This window comes from Thalassophryne amazonica, chromosome 6 (genome assembly GCF_902500255.1).
Source record: "Thalassophryne amazonica chromosome 6, fThaAma1.1, whole genome shotgun sequence".
NCBI lineage: Eukaryota > Metazoa > Chordata > Actinopteri > Batrachoidiformes > Batrachoididae > Thalassophryne > Thalassophryne amazonica.
The window spans coordinates 119,131,051-119,148,630 of NC_047108.1; the positions used below are offsets into that span (position 1 = coordinate 119,131,051).

Here is a 17,580-nt window from a genome sequence, read left to right on the forward strand (position 1 = left end):
ATACCTAAACTAGGATGAAAGACCCAAAAAGGATAAGTGAGGACAAGCAAACAGAAAACAAAACTTGTTTTGGTGCTGTGCCGAGCACCTGCACACTGTTGTTTTGGCCCTGCTGGTGTCAGTGTGACTGGTTTTATCTGTCGATATTACCAAGCTGTTTTATTCCTCCTTTTACAGCACTGTTTTGGTTTGGTTTTTTAGGCTCGACTATACAGTACTGTGCAAAACTTTTAGGCAAATGTAATGCATCATAAAAGCATTAAAAAGTATGAAAATGTGATAAATATTCAGAAATAAATGAAAAGTGTGATGAATTTCAATTTTAACAATAATTAATATGACAACTGGGTTCTATTTAAGTGTGATTTTTCAGTATTTAAGTTGCAACACAGTATAAGTTGCAGGGCCCCAAAAGTATTTTAAGAATAATGCGACTTAAAGTGTGAGTGACTGAGTTTTACAATCATTATAATACTGCATGATCATTTGTAAGTGGCCTTGTGTGGTATTCCACTGTCCAGTAGGCTTATAAAGAAACAAATTATTATTAGTTGGCCAAGTGGTTCATGTGCTTGGTTTCAGCGTGGGAGGTTCCTGGTTCAAATCCCACCCCTACCACATTTCTCCATGTAATGTGGAGTTGCATCAGGAAGGACAACCAGCATAAAACTTGTGCCAGTTCAACATGCAAATCCACTTCTGATCTGCTGTGGTGACCCCGAGTGGGAAAAAAAAAAAAAAAAGGGAGCAGCCGAAGGGACTTACTTGTTTCACTTTTGCTGGAACTGATTTCATATTGACATGCCAATAAAAAAAAGACACATCAAAAGCTACTTTTATTATAACTCTGCAGTGCCTAAAACTTTTGCACAGCACTGTACAAAGGCCGGGCTCTGCCACACAGGTATGATTCCAGTTTCAAAGTACATACCTATAAACTGCACTTTCTTAAAAGATTATGCTGTTAATGCCTCCGGATAACGTGGCAAAGTTTGTGCTAGCTTTATCTTTTTGATTATCAGTGAATTATACCAAAGGAACATCACGCTACAATTACACAGGGGTTATTTAAAGTCATTTAAAAGAGCACACAGTATGAAGGAATTTATTAAAATGTGTCTGCTAACAATAAATGGAGCAGCGTTTGTTTGTGAGAGGATAATAACATGTACTTGCAATAACATACCGCTATTTTCTGACTGTATTTGACAATTGATCTCTTAGATCGGACGACTGTGTGTGTGTGTGTGAGTGTGTGTGTATGTGTGTGTGTTGGGGGGACGCCACCGTGGCGGACGACATCGGCGTGTAAGAGAGGAGCTTGAAGCCGTGCCTAAGTTTAGTGAGCTTAGGGAAAATCAAAGACTCAATATGTAATCCTGGGTGTAATATGAAGCTTAGCCTGGCCCTACCGTGTGCTCTCGGCCCACAGCTGCTGGGAGACCACATAAACACACTCAGATTTTAAGCTTATGCCATTTCTGAATTTCTTCATACTGTTAACTGCACACGGACAAGTTCCTGTTTCCCTCCGGCCTGCCAGATGAATCTGTCTTTGGGGTAATACTGTCACTGGCTATTCATATTGTAACCCTAGAACGTCTCTCGCCAATAATGGGCACACTTAAGCTTATGTGGGAATGTCAGCGACCCTCTAGCTAAGCCTTTGCCCATTTTGTAGACCAAAGGTAGCGCTCCTTTCCTACGAGCAACTACAAATCTGTGTGGCAGAACCGTTAGAGGACAATGACGGAAAAGAAAGTCAAAATATACCTGGAGAGGAGAAAGGTGGTTGGCGACACTGGGCCTCACTTGGCGGCATGTAGGCCTCCTCTTTCGGAGGCCTCTCTTCCGCTTCTTTGTCATCATGGTAACTGCCATCCTGAGACCCCATCAGAGGTTCAGGATCATCCACGTTATCTTCTTCGTCGCTGCAGCCTTTGGGCTGTACCATGTACACGCCCTCCGGGGGGCCGTCTTCATCATTGCTGACTTTGAGTCCTTGCTCCTGTTCATCCTCATCATCACTAGCTGGCAGCTCGTCGCCATACTCGCCGTTGACCCACTTCTCGATGGCTTCCCGTCTCTTCTGGTCCTCTCCTAGGCTCTGGCTTAGGCTCAGGCTCTCGTGGAAGCTGGCGTCATTGTCGTCGTATTGGGAACTTCCGCGCTCGCTGTTTTCTGCTACACTCTGGTCTCCCTCTGCATTCTGGGAGCTGCTGTCGAACACCACCTGGCGGCTCAGCTTGGCACAGATAGCATTGAGTTTTAGGCCACCTTTCCTTTTGGCGGCCATCTTGGGTTTTCCTGAGGTCTTTTCAGTGCATAAACTCCTTTCAGCTGTTGGACACAAGAGGAAAGACAGAGACAAAATAAGACAAAGCTTCTTTCAATCACAAATAAATCATGATGAACTTTATAGTAATGGTATCACAAATCATAACTGATCTGTGATCCATATGCTCCCCCCACCCCCCACTAAAAGGTTCCACACACTTATGATTTCTTATGATCTGTGGATTAATTGCAAAGTTTACATAATAGCATGAAGTACAGATGTACAGTAGTGTTCAGAATAATAGTAGTGCTATGTAACTAAAAAGATTAATCCAGGTTTTGAGTATATTTCTTATTGTTACATGGGAAACAAGGTACCAGTAGATTCAGTAGATTCTCACAAATCCAACAAGACCAAGCATTCATGATATGCACACTCTTAAGGCTATGAAATTGGGTTATTAGTAAAAAAAAAAAGTAAAAAAAAAGGGGGTGTTCACAATAATAGTAGCATCTGCTGTTGACGCTACAAACTCAAAACTATTATGTTCAAACTGCTTTTTTAGCAATCCTGTGAATCACTAAACTAGTATTTAGTTGTATAACCACAGTTTTTCATGATTTCTTCACATCTGCAAGGCATTCATTTTGTTGGTTTGGAACCAAGATTTTGCTTGTTTACTAGTGTGCTTGGGGTCATTGTCTTGTTGAAACACCCATTTCAAGGGCATGTCCTCTTCAGCATAAGGCAACATGACCTCTTCAGGTATTTTGACATATCCAAACTGATCCATCATACCAGGTATGCGATAGGCCCAACACCATAGTAGGAGAAACACGCCCATATCATGATGCTTGCACCACCATGCTTCACTGTCTTCACTGTGAACTGTGGCTTGAATTCAGAGTTTGGGGGTCGTCTCACAAACTGTCTGCGGCCCTTGGACCCAAAAAGAACAATTTTACTCTCATCAGTCCACAAAATATTCCTCCATTTCTCTTTAGGCCAGTTGATGTGTTCTTTGGCAAATTGTAACCTCTTCTGCACACGTCTTTTATTTAACAGAGGGACTTTGTGGGGGATTCTTGCAAATAAATTAGCTTCACACAGGCGTCTTCTGTCACAGCACTTACAGGTAACTCAAGACTGTCTTTGTTCATCCTGGAGCTGATCAATGGGTGAGCCTTTGCCATTCTGGTTATTCTTCTATCCATTTTGATGGTTGTTTTCTGTTTTCATCCATGCGTCTCTGTTTTTTTTGTCCATTTTAAAGCATTGGAGATCACTGTAGATGAACAGCCTATAATTTTTTGCACCTGCGTATAAGTTTTCCCCTCTCCAATCAACTTTTTAATCAAACTACGCTGTTCTTCTGAACAATGTCTTGAACGTCCCATTTTCCTCAGGCTTTCAAAGAGAAAAGCATGTTCAACAGGTGCTGGCTTCATCCTTAAATAGGGGACACCTGATTCACACCTGTTTGTTCCACAAAATTGATGAACTCACTGACTGAATGCCACACTACTATTACTGTGAACACCCCCTTTTCTACTTTTTTTTTTTTTTTTTTTACTAATAGCCCAATTTCATAGCCTTAAGAGTGTGCATATCATGAATGCTTGGTCTTGTTGGATTTGTGAGAATCTACTGAATCTACTGGTACCTTGTTTCCCATGTAACAATAAGAAATATACTCAAAACCTGAATTAATCTTTTTAGTCATGTAGCACTACTATTGTTCTGAAGACTACTGTACTGTCATTGTGACGTTATTAAATGAATAACTGTATAAATCTCGATGCAGTTGTTGGAGAAATCAAAGTGGTGAGTGGAGGAACAACAGCTGCACGTTCATGTGAAGGGAGCGAGATAAAAGCCGACAGTCTCTGCTGCTCGCGCACCGTTACAGACAGCCTGTGACACCAGACGCACGTCACCGTCAAGCATGGCAATAATTACAAAGAAATATCAGGAAGATGAGGGCAAAGTGTGTGAACTACTCTCGCTGTGATCGATCAGCGAGTGTGTGCCGCACTGTCCTCAGCTGAGGGCTGAAGACCCCCCCCCCCCAAAAAAAACACTTTATCTGAGTGCTAATGAACGTGTCACAGAAATGTAGGCATCCTTATGTTTTAAAAAAAGAACTTGAAGTTATAAGCTCAGGTCTACTTTGTTTTATTTACTTTATGTGATAGTAGAGAAGCTTGAATCTTCAACTGGACTGGGTTGCTTGACGTGAGGACGTTTCGCTTCAAATCACAGAAGCTTCCTCAGCTAAAATTCTTGCTCTGGTAGTCTGACTTCTGTCTTGACTCTTGTAGAGAAGAATAAACCAGAAGCCAACAAAAGCTGGAGTTTTTTAACCTAACCAGACCCCACCTACCGAGAGGCTGACTGCTATAGGCTAGTGACTAAACAATAGCTCTAATTAGCACCTACTGTGCTCTAGTTAGCACTCTCCTAATGACGGAAGCCTCCCCTGATGGCTCCCTTGACGACTCTCTCCTGATGACGGAAATTACCACGAACAAAAGACTGAAACTGCTTTGACCTGAGTACCACATTGTAAACAGGGGACAAAGCATGTCTGAGACCCGCCCCCCGGTTAAGGCTGGGTTTCAGCTGTTTTACAAAGAATGCTTCCTTGACACCTCTCTCAAACCATTTCTTCTCTCTCTGGCTTCTTGTCTCCGTCTCCTGTCTATCTGGTCTCTTTGTTTTCTAGGACTTCTGCACTTTGTCCAGGGACCAACGTGGGTACCCACATACTGTGAGGGCTTTCCGTACAAGTTGTTGCTCTTTAGCCCTTCCCTCTGCAGTTGTGGGCACCTGTAGGGCTCTGTGTTGAAGAGTCCTGATCACCCTGAGCTTGTGTTCAAGGGGGTGGTTTGAGCCAAAGAGCAGATATTGGTCAGTGTGAGTGGGTTTTCTGTAAACCTCTGTCTGGAGCTGCCTGTTCTCTCCAATCGTAACATCACAGTCCAAGAAGGCTAAATGGTTGTTTCTGGCATCCTCACGTGTGAACTTGATATTGGAGTCCACCGAATTGATGTGTTCTGTAAAGTCCTCAACTTGCTGTTGCTTGATTTTAACCCATGTCATCGACATATCTGAACCAGTGACTGGGAGAGATGCCCGTGAATGACGTCAAGGCTGTCTTCTCCACTCGCTCCATGTACAGATTGGCCACAATGGGGGATACCGGAGACCCCATCACACAACCATGGATCTGCCTGTAGTAATTCCCCCTAAACAGGAAATACGTGGTGTTAAGACAGATCTCCAAGAGTTGGCAGATGTGGTCTGGTGTGAGTTTGGTCCTTTCAGGTAGAGACACATCTTCCAGCAGTCTCTGGCCTCACAGCTGAGACGGCCTCAGCAGTGGGGATGCAGGTGAACAACGAAGTCACATCAAATGACACCACAGTTTCATCTGCCTCCAGCTGCAGGTCCTTCATTTTGTTCACAAAATCTTGTGTGTTCTCCACATGGTGGTCTGAGTTACCCACTAGAGGAGCCAAAATCCACTTGGCCAAATTGTATGTGATGGAATCTGTGCTACATACAATAGGCCTGAGTGGCACGTCCTGTTTGTGGATTTTGGGCAGTCCATAGATGCATGGAGTGGCGTCCCCCGGATACAGTCTGTAGTATGTCTGCCTGTCGATGAGTCCCTCTTTCTCCAGGTTTTGGAGGCAGCTAATGATTTTTTTCTTATAGCCACTCATGGGGTCTCTCTTCAGACGTTCGTATGTACTGGAGTCATTGAGCAAGTTGTTGACCTTGGTCTCGTAGTCCGATGTGTTCAGGACCACCGTGCATCTGCCTTTATCTGCTGGCAGGATAAGGATGCTTTGGCCCTTCTGCAGTGCTGCCAAAGCTTTCTGTTCTTCTCCAGTGATGTTGGACGGAGGAGGCTTAGCACTGTTAAGCACTGCTGTGACTCTTAGTCGGAGGTCCCCAGCTTCTGACTCTGACAAACTGTTGTGTTTAATGGCTGACTCTACTGCAGTGATGTAATCTACTGTCGGTATATGTTTAGGGGTCACTGAGAAATTTAGTCCTTTGGTGAGCACATCCTTTTCTGTCTGTGTAAGAACCCTGTCGGACAGATTCTTTACCCAATTTTCCCTGTTGTCATTAATTTGTCTGGGTGTATCTTTAAAACTACTCCCACTGAAAGCACACCTTTTCTGCACTAAAAGGTTGTGAAACTTCCTGATTTGCCTCTCCTTACTTTTTAAATGCTCAGCCATTTGAATTTTAACTATGAACTTTGTGATCTTATTATGGGCCTCTTCCCCTACTAAGGTTTCTAACCTTTTGTAAAGACTATCAAGATTATTTTTGAGGTCTAATATTTTTAAAATGAAGCCTTCTAATTCTAAGACCCAAAATCCTCCTAAGGTAACTGTGCTGGATCTTTTCTGCTGTGTGGCCTGCTTCTAGTGCCTTTTGCTTCATGCATTTGGGAATAACATTGTTTTGTTTGCATCTTAGGTTAAATCTTAAGTGGTTTCTAAAGTTAGCTATCTTTTTAGCAGTCCTTTCCAGCTTACGTACCAGTGCCAGGGCCTCATGCCCACAGTTGGTTGCAATGTTTCTGTGTAGGCTCTCAGTTGTCCAGGTGGTTTCCATAGTCGAGAAGCTTGAATCTTCGACTGGACTGGGTTGCTTGACGTGAGGACGTTTCGCTTCAAATCACAGAAGCAACCCAGTCCAGTTGAAGATTCAAGCTTCTCTACTATGGAAACCACCTGGACAACTGAGAGCCTACAGAGAAACATTACTTTATGTGACATTTTATTCATGATGACTGTTCATACTGCAATTTAATCAAAATGTAATTTCAAAATATCACTTAAACATCGGACACTTTGTTTTCATTGTTGTTTAACTCCTTTTTAAAAATGGAAAGCAAAGTTATATTTGTCTCCACCTGTTCCTTTTTTTTTTTTTTTAGCTGTTCTGATTGGTGACTTAAAACTGTCAGAGCTGTGATTCATGACATCACTATTTTTGAGACACTTCATTCTTCCATTAGTATGCAGCTTATTGTGAAGAGGGCACACCCTCAGCAGCCCAGCTTCACACTTTTTTTTTACTGATAGTGTCAAGAAATGTGTCACATTTTCGTGATTCGGTCAAGTTTCTGTCACTATTTTTTAACCCTAACCCCACTGACCCCCGTATCACCCCATCGGGTTGATTTCAGTGACGTACTGTAGTAGGGGAGCTCAGACCACCCCAAACTAAACCAAACCAACTTTTTTAGGTGCCTCAGGTGACCCCAAAACACAATCATAATGTTCCCAAAAAATGTAAACAAGCACCAAGCCAGACATTGAAGATGGCCGTTATTAGTAATTCAGTTTGTTGCTATGATGCATTTTACTCGTATAGTTAATTAAAAAGAAGAAGAAGAAGAAGAAGAAAATGTAAGCTGGTGTCCATTTTTGATACTATCTTGAATGTTCTAACTCATGAATAAAATTTTCTTGGCAAAAAAAAAAGAAAAAAAAAAAGCATTTATCGTGACCTAAACCTTTTTTAATGAAATATGTCTGAAAATTAAGTCCTTTATATGTTGTTGAATATGTGTTAAAGAAGAAAAATGAAAACAAACAAGGAGAAGAAGAAGATGTTGAGTGGTGGCGATGGGGGGGGGGGGTCGCTTCCCTTACTACTGATTTGAAACATGACAACGGAAAAATAAGCTGACAGCTAAATGGTGACTGCTACTATTAATAACTTTCAAAAGCCCCAACAATAACACCACAAGACTGGAAGGACAAAGAGACACTGAACATATCTTTCAAAGACACACCTCTGTGGTGGGTTCAGGCTCCAACACAGTGGTGGGAAAAAAGTCGGAAAATAAAGCACCGGCAGCTGAAACCACAGACAGATAGGTATCAGACCCCCTACGGTACTACAAGCGGCAAACACACGGCTACATAATCCTTCACATGACAGAGCTATAGAGACACTGAAATGTTATCTTCACTCTCACCTCAAGAGGTTGTGGTCTTGCCACTGAGCGAGGGAGCTGCACAGCATTAAAGCTGTCATGACGTGGAGCGAAAACGCTGAGCACTTTTGGGCCTTTTAGAGGCGCGTTCTCATGTCGGCTATTCTGTGGGATTACACTCAATAACTGTTTCTGTAGAGGTTGCTGGTTTCACTTTATTAAATGGGGAGAACATTTAGGTCATGTTATCTAAGCTCTGCTGTTGATCTGGTGGAGACACTGCAGCGTCTTTGACAGTAACATGAGTGCCTAATAGAAAATATGCCGTAGTTACCATGTTTTAAACATATCCACATTAGACATACCGCATAGGCATTTTTTTCCCTCCTCCCTCCACTGCGGCCTCCCTGAACAATAGCATGATAGTGTGTGCTTTGGGGCAGGAATGGGTGGCATTATTTCAACCCAAGTGGGGGGCTATCTTTATAACATGTCCTCTGATGAGGTCGGAACAGCTGCCTGTGGCATTCCATATCCAGGGCTGCCTTTTTAGGGCAGAAACTGCACTCTGTTACCTTTCACTTTATTTCCGGAGCCACCAAAGTTCACCTTCCACCATCATTTTTCAGACACAAAATCAAGGCCAGATCTTTATCATGTTGTAAACTTTTAGGAGGTGTTCATGAGCAAGGCAACACTTAAAATATCAAAAAGAGGATCAGAGCAAACTGGTTAACTGGTCTTCTAATACTACTAACCCCCCCCGCAAACAAAAATGAGTTGGGTGGGTGAGATTACCCTGTCCCTCTGTCTGTCCGTCCATGAATCTTTAAGTCCAACTCCTTCTTAACTGTTTGGTGGATTTCAATCAAACTGCACATAAAGTTAGCACACCAGATGAGGATGTGCATCAAGGAAAATAAGTCTTCTTTGACATGTTTCTGTGAAGGCTCTCAGTTGTCCAGGTGGTTTCCATAGTAGACTAAGCAACCATTACACAAAAGGCTATACCAGCACCGCAGAGAGGGCGCCAGTGGACCTCAGTCTGCAGTTCATCTCCACCTTAAAGACACTAACCACACGTTTGAGGACAAGGAAGTTAAAATCTTAGCCAGAGAGAAGAAATGGTTTGAGAGAGGGGTGAAGGAGGCATTGTATGTGAAACAGTTAAAACCCAGCCTGGGGTACTCAGGTCAAAGCAGTTTCAGTCTTTTGTTCATGCTAATGAGTCAATGAGTCACGTCATCAGGAGACACGACAGTAGAGGCGTCAGTCCCATCATTAGGAAGGACAGCTACCCTGTTATAAGGAGGGTGCTAACTACAGCACAACAGGTGCTAATTAAAGCAATTGTTTAGTCACTAGCCAATAGCAGTCTGCCTCTTGGTAGGAGGGGTCTGGTTAGGTTTAAAACTCCAGCTTTTGTTTGTTCTTCTCTACAAGGGTCAAGACAGAAGTCAGACGACCAGAGCAAGAATTTTAGCTGAGGAAGCTTCTGCGATTTGAAGCAAAATGTCCTCGCATCAAGCAACCCAGTCCAGTTGAAGATTCAAGCTTCTCTACTCTTCTTTGACATCTTCAAGGGCAGATAATTGGAATTTTGTTTTCCTTATACAACCCCTGGCAATAATTATTAACGAGCAGATCTGATTTGATGCAGGTGTTAGTTTTGGGGATGAAAATTTACAGGGTGATTCCATAATTTATTCCTCATTATTGAGTGATTCCATATTTTTTTTCCCTCTGCTTGGTCTAAAAAAGTAACCGTTACTGACTGCCACAATTTTTTTCCTGATTTCTTATAGTGTTTCTTAAAGCCAGAAAGTTGCCATTTGAAATGACTTTAGTTTTGTGTCATGTCTGTGATCTGCTTTTTTTCTACAAAATTAAACAACTGAATGAACATCCTCCGAGGCCGGTGATTCCATAATTTTTGCCAGGGGTTGTAATACTGACTTTGCGAGCACAACTCCTCATAAGCCACCTCAAGGATTTCAATGAAATGTCACACAGTGGTATCACACCATGTGAATATGTGCATGACAGAAAATAATTCTGGTTTGGCATCTTCAAGGGGAGATGATTGGAATTTTATGTTTAATTAATACATGAAGTGATATTGACATCCTAAGCACAACTCCTCCTAAACTGTTTGGTGGATTTTAATCAAACTGCACAAAAAGGAAGCACACCAAATGAAGATGTGGATCAAGGAAAATAATTATTGTCTGACATCTTCAAGGGAAGATAAATGAAATTTTGTTTTTCTTATTAGTGTATCCCACTTTATATAATACTGAATTTGTGAGCACAACTCCTCATAAGCCACCTCATGGATTTCAATGAAATTTCACACAATGGTATCACATCATGTAAATATGTGCATGACAGAAAATATTTCTGGTCTGATGCCTTCAAGGGGAGATAATTGGAATTTTATGTTTAATTAATACATGATGCGATACTGACCTCATAAGTGCAATTCTTCCTAAAATGTTTGATGGATTTCAATAAAACTCTGTATAACGTTAGCACACCATGTGATGCTGTTCATGAAAGAAAACTATTCTTCTCCTATATCTTCAAATGGAGACAATTGGACTTTTGTGCTGAATTGATAAATCGTACTCTATAATACTGACTTCACAAGTGCAACTCTTCTTAAACCCTTCATACATTTCAGTGAAACTTCTCACAGTTGTAGCACACTCTAAAATGAGCAAGAAACCAGTATGTGCCCAGTACAGATCTTTAGTTTTATTCAGTTGAGGCAGAGTGAAAACAGCTAAATATCTTGCCAAAGCAGATATTTCACATCTTGTGAACTGTATCTCCGTCTGAACTGCAGACACATTTCAGCTGAGAAAAATGTGTGATATGTGAGGTAACAACGTTCTAACTTAGACTCAATCCACTTTCTATAACAATGAGTATGAGCCTCTTCATTTTCCCTCAGCCATAAACCCAAGCACAATCATGTGTGAGCCATTGCTGGCATTATGTAAATCACATTGGCGCAACATAAAATCCTGTTTTCATTTTCTTTTGCAAAGCTGTGGAATGATTAGAGGATATATAATTTGGAGGAGTTTACAGATCACCCCATCGCCAGACAATGCACCCCGTGCGCTCTGCACACATGCTTTCTCAGTTACTGTATTTACATCGCAGGCTTCCTCTCTGAAACAATGACGGGAGAAATTATGTAGTTTTGAGGGAGGTCGTACATCAGCAGCACATTACTGTACAATTTAGTGTTAGACAATTGCAGGCAGGGGTGAAAGGGTCACTTTTTAGAAGACAGCAATTTTGGGAGAAAAAAAAATATCAGCTGGAAAAACTATTAGGAAGTGGAAGGCGTAAATTTTCAAGGCTTTATTTTTTCAGAAGTACTCTCCCAAAGAAGATTGAGGTCATTTGGGTGTTGTGGTGGAGGTAATTTTTTTTCTGTTTACCGTGTTCAGTATTTCATGCTTTAACTACCGATTTCCTTTGCATTGCAATCTCTTGCTCCTTGTAGGAAATGACCCCTACACAGTTGTTTCTTTCCATTAGTGACAATTTATGTGTGATTTTCTGTTAACAATAAGGAGTGTAAGTCGAGCACCGAGTGCCAGCGGTTGAGTATTTAAACAGGCCTCCGGCTGAATTATCAGGCATCTTTCTTTTTCTATTAAAGATATGGTGTGATTTCAAATAAATGTAATATTGTCAGCTACCCTGAGGATGAACATGCTACGGTCGGTTGCTTTGTAGAAGCTGTCTAAACTATTATTTATGCTGAGGTTTTCTGTCCACAGCAGCTTTTTTTTTGTTGCCATTGCTTACAATAGGGATTGCTATGGAAACATGAGGCTGTTTACCTCAAGTCGTTTGTGTGCACGATAGCGTACAGTGAGATAAAATCTACAGGGACCTACATGAAAGAACAACTTTTCCCGGTGGGATCAACTCCCCCACCTCCCCAAGAGTCCAGTAAGCATTCTGCCTTATTAATGAATATCAGAAAGAAAAACAACACTGTCAAATCCATTGGACATTATTTACAGTTTGTTTTAGCATGGTGTGCTAATTGTCAAGGAGGAGACACCTCAGTAAGCACTGGGAGTTGGAAAAAAACAGGCAGGTTTGAATTTGAACACAACAGCTGAAACTAATTTTTCCGACTGCTTATGTTAGCAGTGACACTATTTTTACTAGAAACAGTGCAGGGCCACAACCGAACGCCATATACTGTCTGTATATGGCCAAAACCTGAGGAAAAAGTCAAGAAAACTATTTTGAATGCATTTGGAACAGGGCAGGTTCTTTTTCATCTTCAGTCACTTTAAGAAGTGCGTCAAAGTCATTTTGGACTCTGTTACTTCTCAGAGTTGGACGAGACAGTTTGTGTTAAAGCGAAGCCCTGATCACTGAAAAAGCTACTCTTGCAGGGTATCTAGAAGTACAACAACTGGAGTTCTTGTTGGTATTCAAGACATTTCTGCAATGTCCACTTCAATTAAGAAGGTGTGGTCCATCCTTCATTCGTCTTCAGGGTCCTGCTGCTTCTTGTCTTACTGTATGGTTGTGAGACATGGATGCTAACCAGTGACCTAAGGCAAAAACTAGACATCTCTGGTATTAGGTGTCTTCAGAGGATCCTTGGGGACTGTTGGAGTGACTACATCCAATGAATGGTTACTTCGGGATACTCAGATGAAATGTATCACCTTCATTCTGAGGAAATGTCAGCAAAGACATTTTGGCCATGTGACGTGTTTTTCTGGGCATGATCTAGCACACAGGTGCCTTGGTGTTGAAGACCCAGGCAGCTGGAGAAGGCAACGGGGACGTCTGCTTTTCACCTGGCTGCAACAGGTAGATGACTACTTTCAAGAGGTGGGAATGGACTGTTTATCTCCCTGGATGGTTGCCATCCAAGACCCAAGGCAGTTCCACTAGTGCATGATGTAAATATGGTGTGGTATCAACCAATATATAGCTTTGAAGGAAAGGTCTAAGACACCATCTTTCTACCACTTGCAATGAAGTCTTTTCATCGCTTTCCAAGAATATGAAAGAGACTTCACACATCCATCAGTGACAACATACACTGATGTGAAAAGGTTGCTGCCCCCTTGAGCTTTTAAGTGTTTGTATTTTTTAGGACATCAAAAAACAAAACAAAATACGGACAGGAATATTTTTGGGGGGAATTTTAATATAAAAAGCCTGTATATTTGTTTTTTTTGATGTCCTAACAAAATTTCAAACATGTAAAAGCTCAAGGGGGCAGCAACCTTTTCACAGCACTGGACACAGCAATCCCCCAGAGACAAGTAGACCTGAACAAGTCCGAAAAGAAACAGACCAGAGTGACCTGACTGTTTATATTGGGGATGCCACAGCATCTCACTTTATAATTATGAAAACGTACCTTAGGTGAGCGGCAGAACATCTTGAGGTCCAACAAGAAGTGGAGTTGCTGTTGAATACATTTCTAGACATGTCCTACTACCTGGATGGCTGAGAACTTTCGCCGCCATACTCCTGCAGGGATTTATACTCCACAGGTCTTGTTGAGTTTTTTTTTCTGTAGAGTCTCTGTTTGTGTGCCAGAATGATATCACACCCAATCAAGTGGTGTTTCAAAGCCTAATAACGCTGTTGGAAGTGCATTATTTGTGTGAACGTGCACAGAGTGTAATCAAGGCGGCTATGGCTAAAAGATGTGGGAGTTAACGATAGTGGTGATTGGCAGATTTGTGGCTTCACCTCTTTCTGACATACAAGACCAGCTTCCGAGGCTCCTGATTACTTCTTTAATCAACTTACATCGGTAACATATAGGAAATAGAACTTGACTTGACTCTTTACCCAAATGCGGGTCTGCATTTTAAACGCACCGACCGCCTGCAGTTTGCACGCAGTGAACGCACAGGAGGGTCCGTATATATATATATATAAGTGCAGTAGATATTACCTGTTCTATCTCCTCACCTAATCAAACACATGTACAGAGCTCGCTGTAGATTCCTGCTGTGTTCTGACATGACTGACACAGGTATACCCCCCCCCCACAAAAAAAAAAAAAATGCAATATCCGGAGTTAATTAATACAAACAGGGACTGAGAGGTGTCTGTTCGGCTCAGGATTATTTTACAATATGCAACCAGGAGTTGTTCTTCAAAAGCCTGGCTATAACTTTCTTTAGCAGGTTAAATAACGGCAATCATCGACCTTTTGAGGCCCTCGTGGGAGACGTGTGATTGTGTGCATGGCTGAGTTTTAATGAAATCACGCAGCCACACAGCAAACAAGTACATACTTCATATCATGCTGTTATTTTTGTAAACTTACAGTTTGCAGGTAGAGAATGTCTTCATTCTTCACGCATCACTTATTCCACATTTTGTTATGTTACAGCCTTATTCCAAAATAGATTAAATTAATTTTTCCCCAAAAAATTTTACACACAATACACCATAATGACAATGTGGAAAAAAAGCTCTTTTTTTTTTTTTAGATTTTTGCAAATTTATTTTAAAAAATAATAAGAAGAAACCACATGTACATAAGTATTCACAGCCTTTGCCGTGAAGCTCAAAATTAAGATCAGGTGCCTCCTGTTTCTACTGATCATCCTTGAGATGTTTCTACAGCTTAACTGGAGTCCACCTGTAGTAAATTCAGTTGACTGGACATGATTTGGAAAGACACACGCCTGTCTACATATAAGGTCCCATAGCTGAGTCAGAGCACAAACCAAGCATGAAGTCAAAGGAATTGTCTGCAGACCTCTGAGACAGGATTGTCTGAAGGCACAAATCTGGGGAAGGGTACAGAAATATTTCTGCTGCTTTGAAGGTCCCACACAATGGCCTCAATCATTCATGAATGGAAGAAGAACAGATCCGCCAAGAAAATTCCTAGAGCAGGGCCTTAGTCAGGGAGGTGACACGATGGTCACTCTGTCAGAGCTCCAGCATTCCTCTGTGGAGAGAGGAGAACCTTCCAGAAGGACAACCATCTCTGCAGCAAACCACCAATCAGGCCTGTATGGTAGAGTGGCCAGACGGAAGCCACTCCTTAGTAAAAGGCACATGGCAGCCCACCTGATGAACTCTCAGACCAGAGAGATGAGAAACAAAATTCTCCGGTCTGATGAGACAAAGACTGAACTCACTGGTGTGAATGCCAGGCATCATGTTTGGAGGAAACCAGGCACCATCCCTACAGTGAAGCATGGTGGTGGCAACATCATGCTGTGGGGATGTTTTTTCAGTGGCAAGAACTGGGAGACTAGTCAGGATTGAGGGAAAGATGAATGCAGCAATGTACAGAGACATCCTGGATGAAAACCTGCTCCAGAGTGCTCTTGACCTCCGACTGGGGCGACGGTTCATCTTTCAGTAGGACAATGACCCTAAACACACAGCCAAGATATCAAAGGAGTGGCTTCAGGACAACTCTGTGAATGTCCTTGAGTGGTCCATCCAGAGCCCAGACCTGAATCTGATTGAACATCTCTGGAGAGATCTAAAAATGGCTGTGCACCAACGCTCCCCATCCAACCTGATGGAGCTTGACAGGTGCTGCAAAGAGGAATGGACCAAACTGCCCAAAGATAGGTGCGCCAAGCTTGAGGCGTCATATTCAAAAAGACATGAGGCTGCCTCAACTTAACTGCTGCCAAAGATACATCAAGTATTGAGCAAAGGCTGTGAAAACTTGTGTACATGTGAAAACAAAACCTTTTTCATGTTGTCATTATGGGATGTTGTAAGTAGAATTTTGAGGGAAAATGATTTTACTACATTTTGGAATAAGGCTGTAACATAACAAAATGTGGAAAAGGTGAAGCGCTGTGAATACTTTCCGTATGCACTGTATGCCTTTTTTCCCCATCTCTTTCTTTCTTCTGGCTACATGGTAGAGAAGCTGCGGCAGCCGCAAGGAAGTCAAGCGGAAAGCCACTGATGGACAACTCCGGCATGACACCCAGACCCCAGCATCTGGCCCGTCTCTCATTTTTATTACATGGGAATAACAATAAGCAGGTCGACGACCCCGCAGTGAGATTTTGCCACAGTTTCCTAACAGTCACTGCAGACGAAGCTGAGAAATTTCCATTTTTCTGCATGCATATTTAATTGAGTTTTGTCCCAGTGGTGCGGAAATGATTTGTTTTTTGCTCTCTGTTCACTTGACTCCTCTTCGGAGTCGCTAACCCTGATTAAGACGTTCCCGTTAATTTCCCAGTGCACACCTTTTTTTGTGCATTAATGGTTCTGATCGTCTAATTAAAACTTCTCAGCTCGGCTGCTGATCACCGCTCGTTGTGCCTCTGACCTGAAGTTTTAATTGCCGCATCAGAAGCGATAATAATAATTTTGAGGTTCTGATGATTAAAAACAATGCCATTGCCAACTAGTTGATAGATGGGGGTTTGGGGGGAGCGGGCACATCAGAGGAGAAGTTTATGTAAAGAGGGGAGGGTAGAGACCCTACAAAGGAATCACGCCCCCACCGTCCTAAAGAAACAGGTTTGACTCGGGCTGGGACTTAGATTTCTCCACGTCAAATCTAAATCTGCCACTGCCTGATCCAATTTGGAGCTTTACTCACTTGGCAGGTTCACCGAGTTAGGGAGGAGAGAAAGAGAAGGAGAGAAAGAATGATAAAGGCACATAAAAGATGAACAGTCCAATGTCCTCTGGTTATTTTCGTTTAACCACAATAGCAAGGTAGGTGCAGCACAAAAAAACAAAAAAACCTGCTGTGACTCTCGTCATAAAACACGTTCCTGACAGTATATGACGTGCATGCGAGTGTCAAAAGAGAAGCACATTTTAAACACAACTTTCACACTGTACTTTACAGATGACACAACCTACAGCCCTAATCAGAAATGATTAAAGCAGCAGTAAATCTGTCAGGTTTTTTCCCCCCATTTCCTTTTAAACACTGGAGTTCTAATGGACTCTTTAAGGTTCTGCTGCAGAATCGATGTTCTGACTAAACACATTCACTCAGAACATAACAGTTTCTGTCCTTCTTGCTCACAAATCTCTTTTATTATTAATCAGTCGGCTGCACATCTGCCTGCGTGCTGTTGTGTTTTTTTCTATCAATAACGCACTTATTGCTTTTACTCTTCGGCATGACCTTGCACACTGTTCCTTCTTTCCGGGGCTGTGACCTTGAAGGACCCGTTTGGACTTTCTTGCAGCAGCTCCATCCACGGGCTGTTATCAAACACACGAGCCCTCAGCATCACGCCACATAACACAATCAAGACGCAGCAGCACAAAGGAGGACGCCAAATGGCTGAGTGACACACACCGA

At 42.2% G+C, this 17,580-nt stretch overlaps 1 protein-coding gene across 5 annotated transcripts in view; it reads right to left on the reverse strand.

Moving 5' to 3' along the window:
• The window catches only part of casz1 (castor zinc finger 1), a 130,711-nt gene that overhangs the window by 59,722 nt on the left and 53,409 nt on the right, over positions 1-17,580 (reverse strand). For all 5 annotated transcript variants that reach the window (XM_034173245.1, XM_034173246.1, XM_034173244.1 and 2 more), the window contains exon 2: positions 1,774-2,340. In XM_034173245.1, the coding sequence (XP_034029136.1) occupies positions 1,774-2,340 (567 nt within the window). The remainder of the gene's footprint in view (positions 1-1,773; positions 2,341-17,580) is intronic.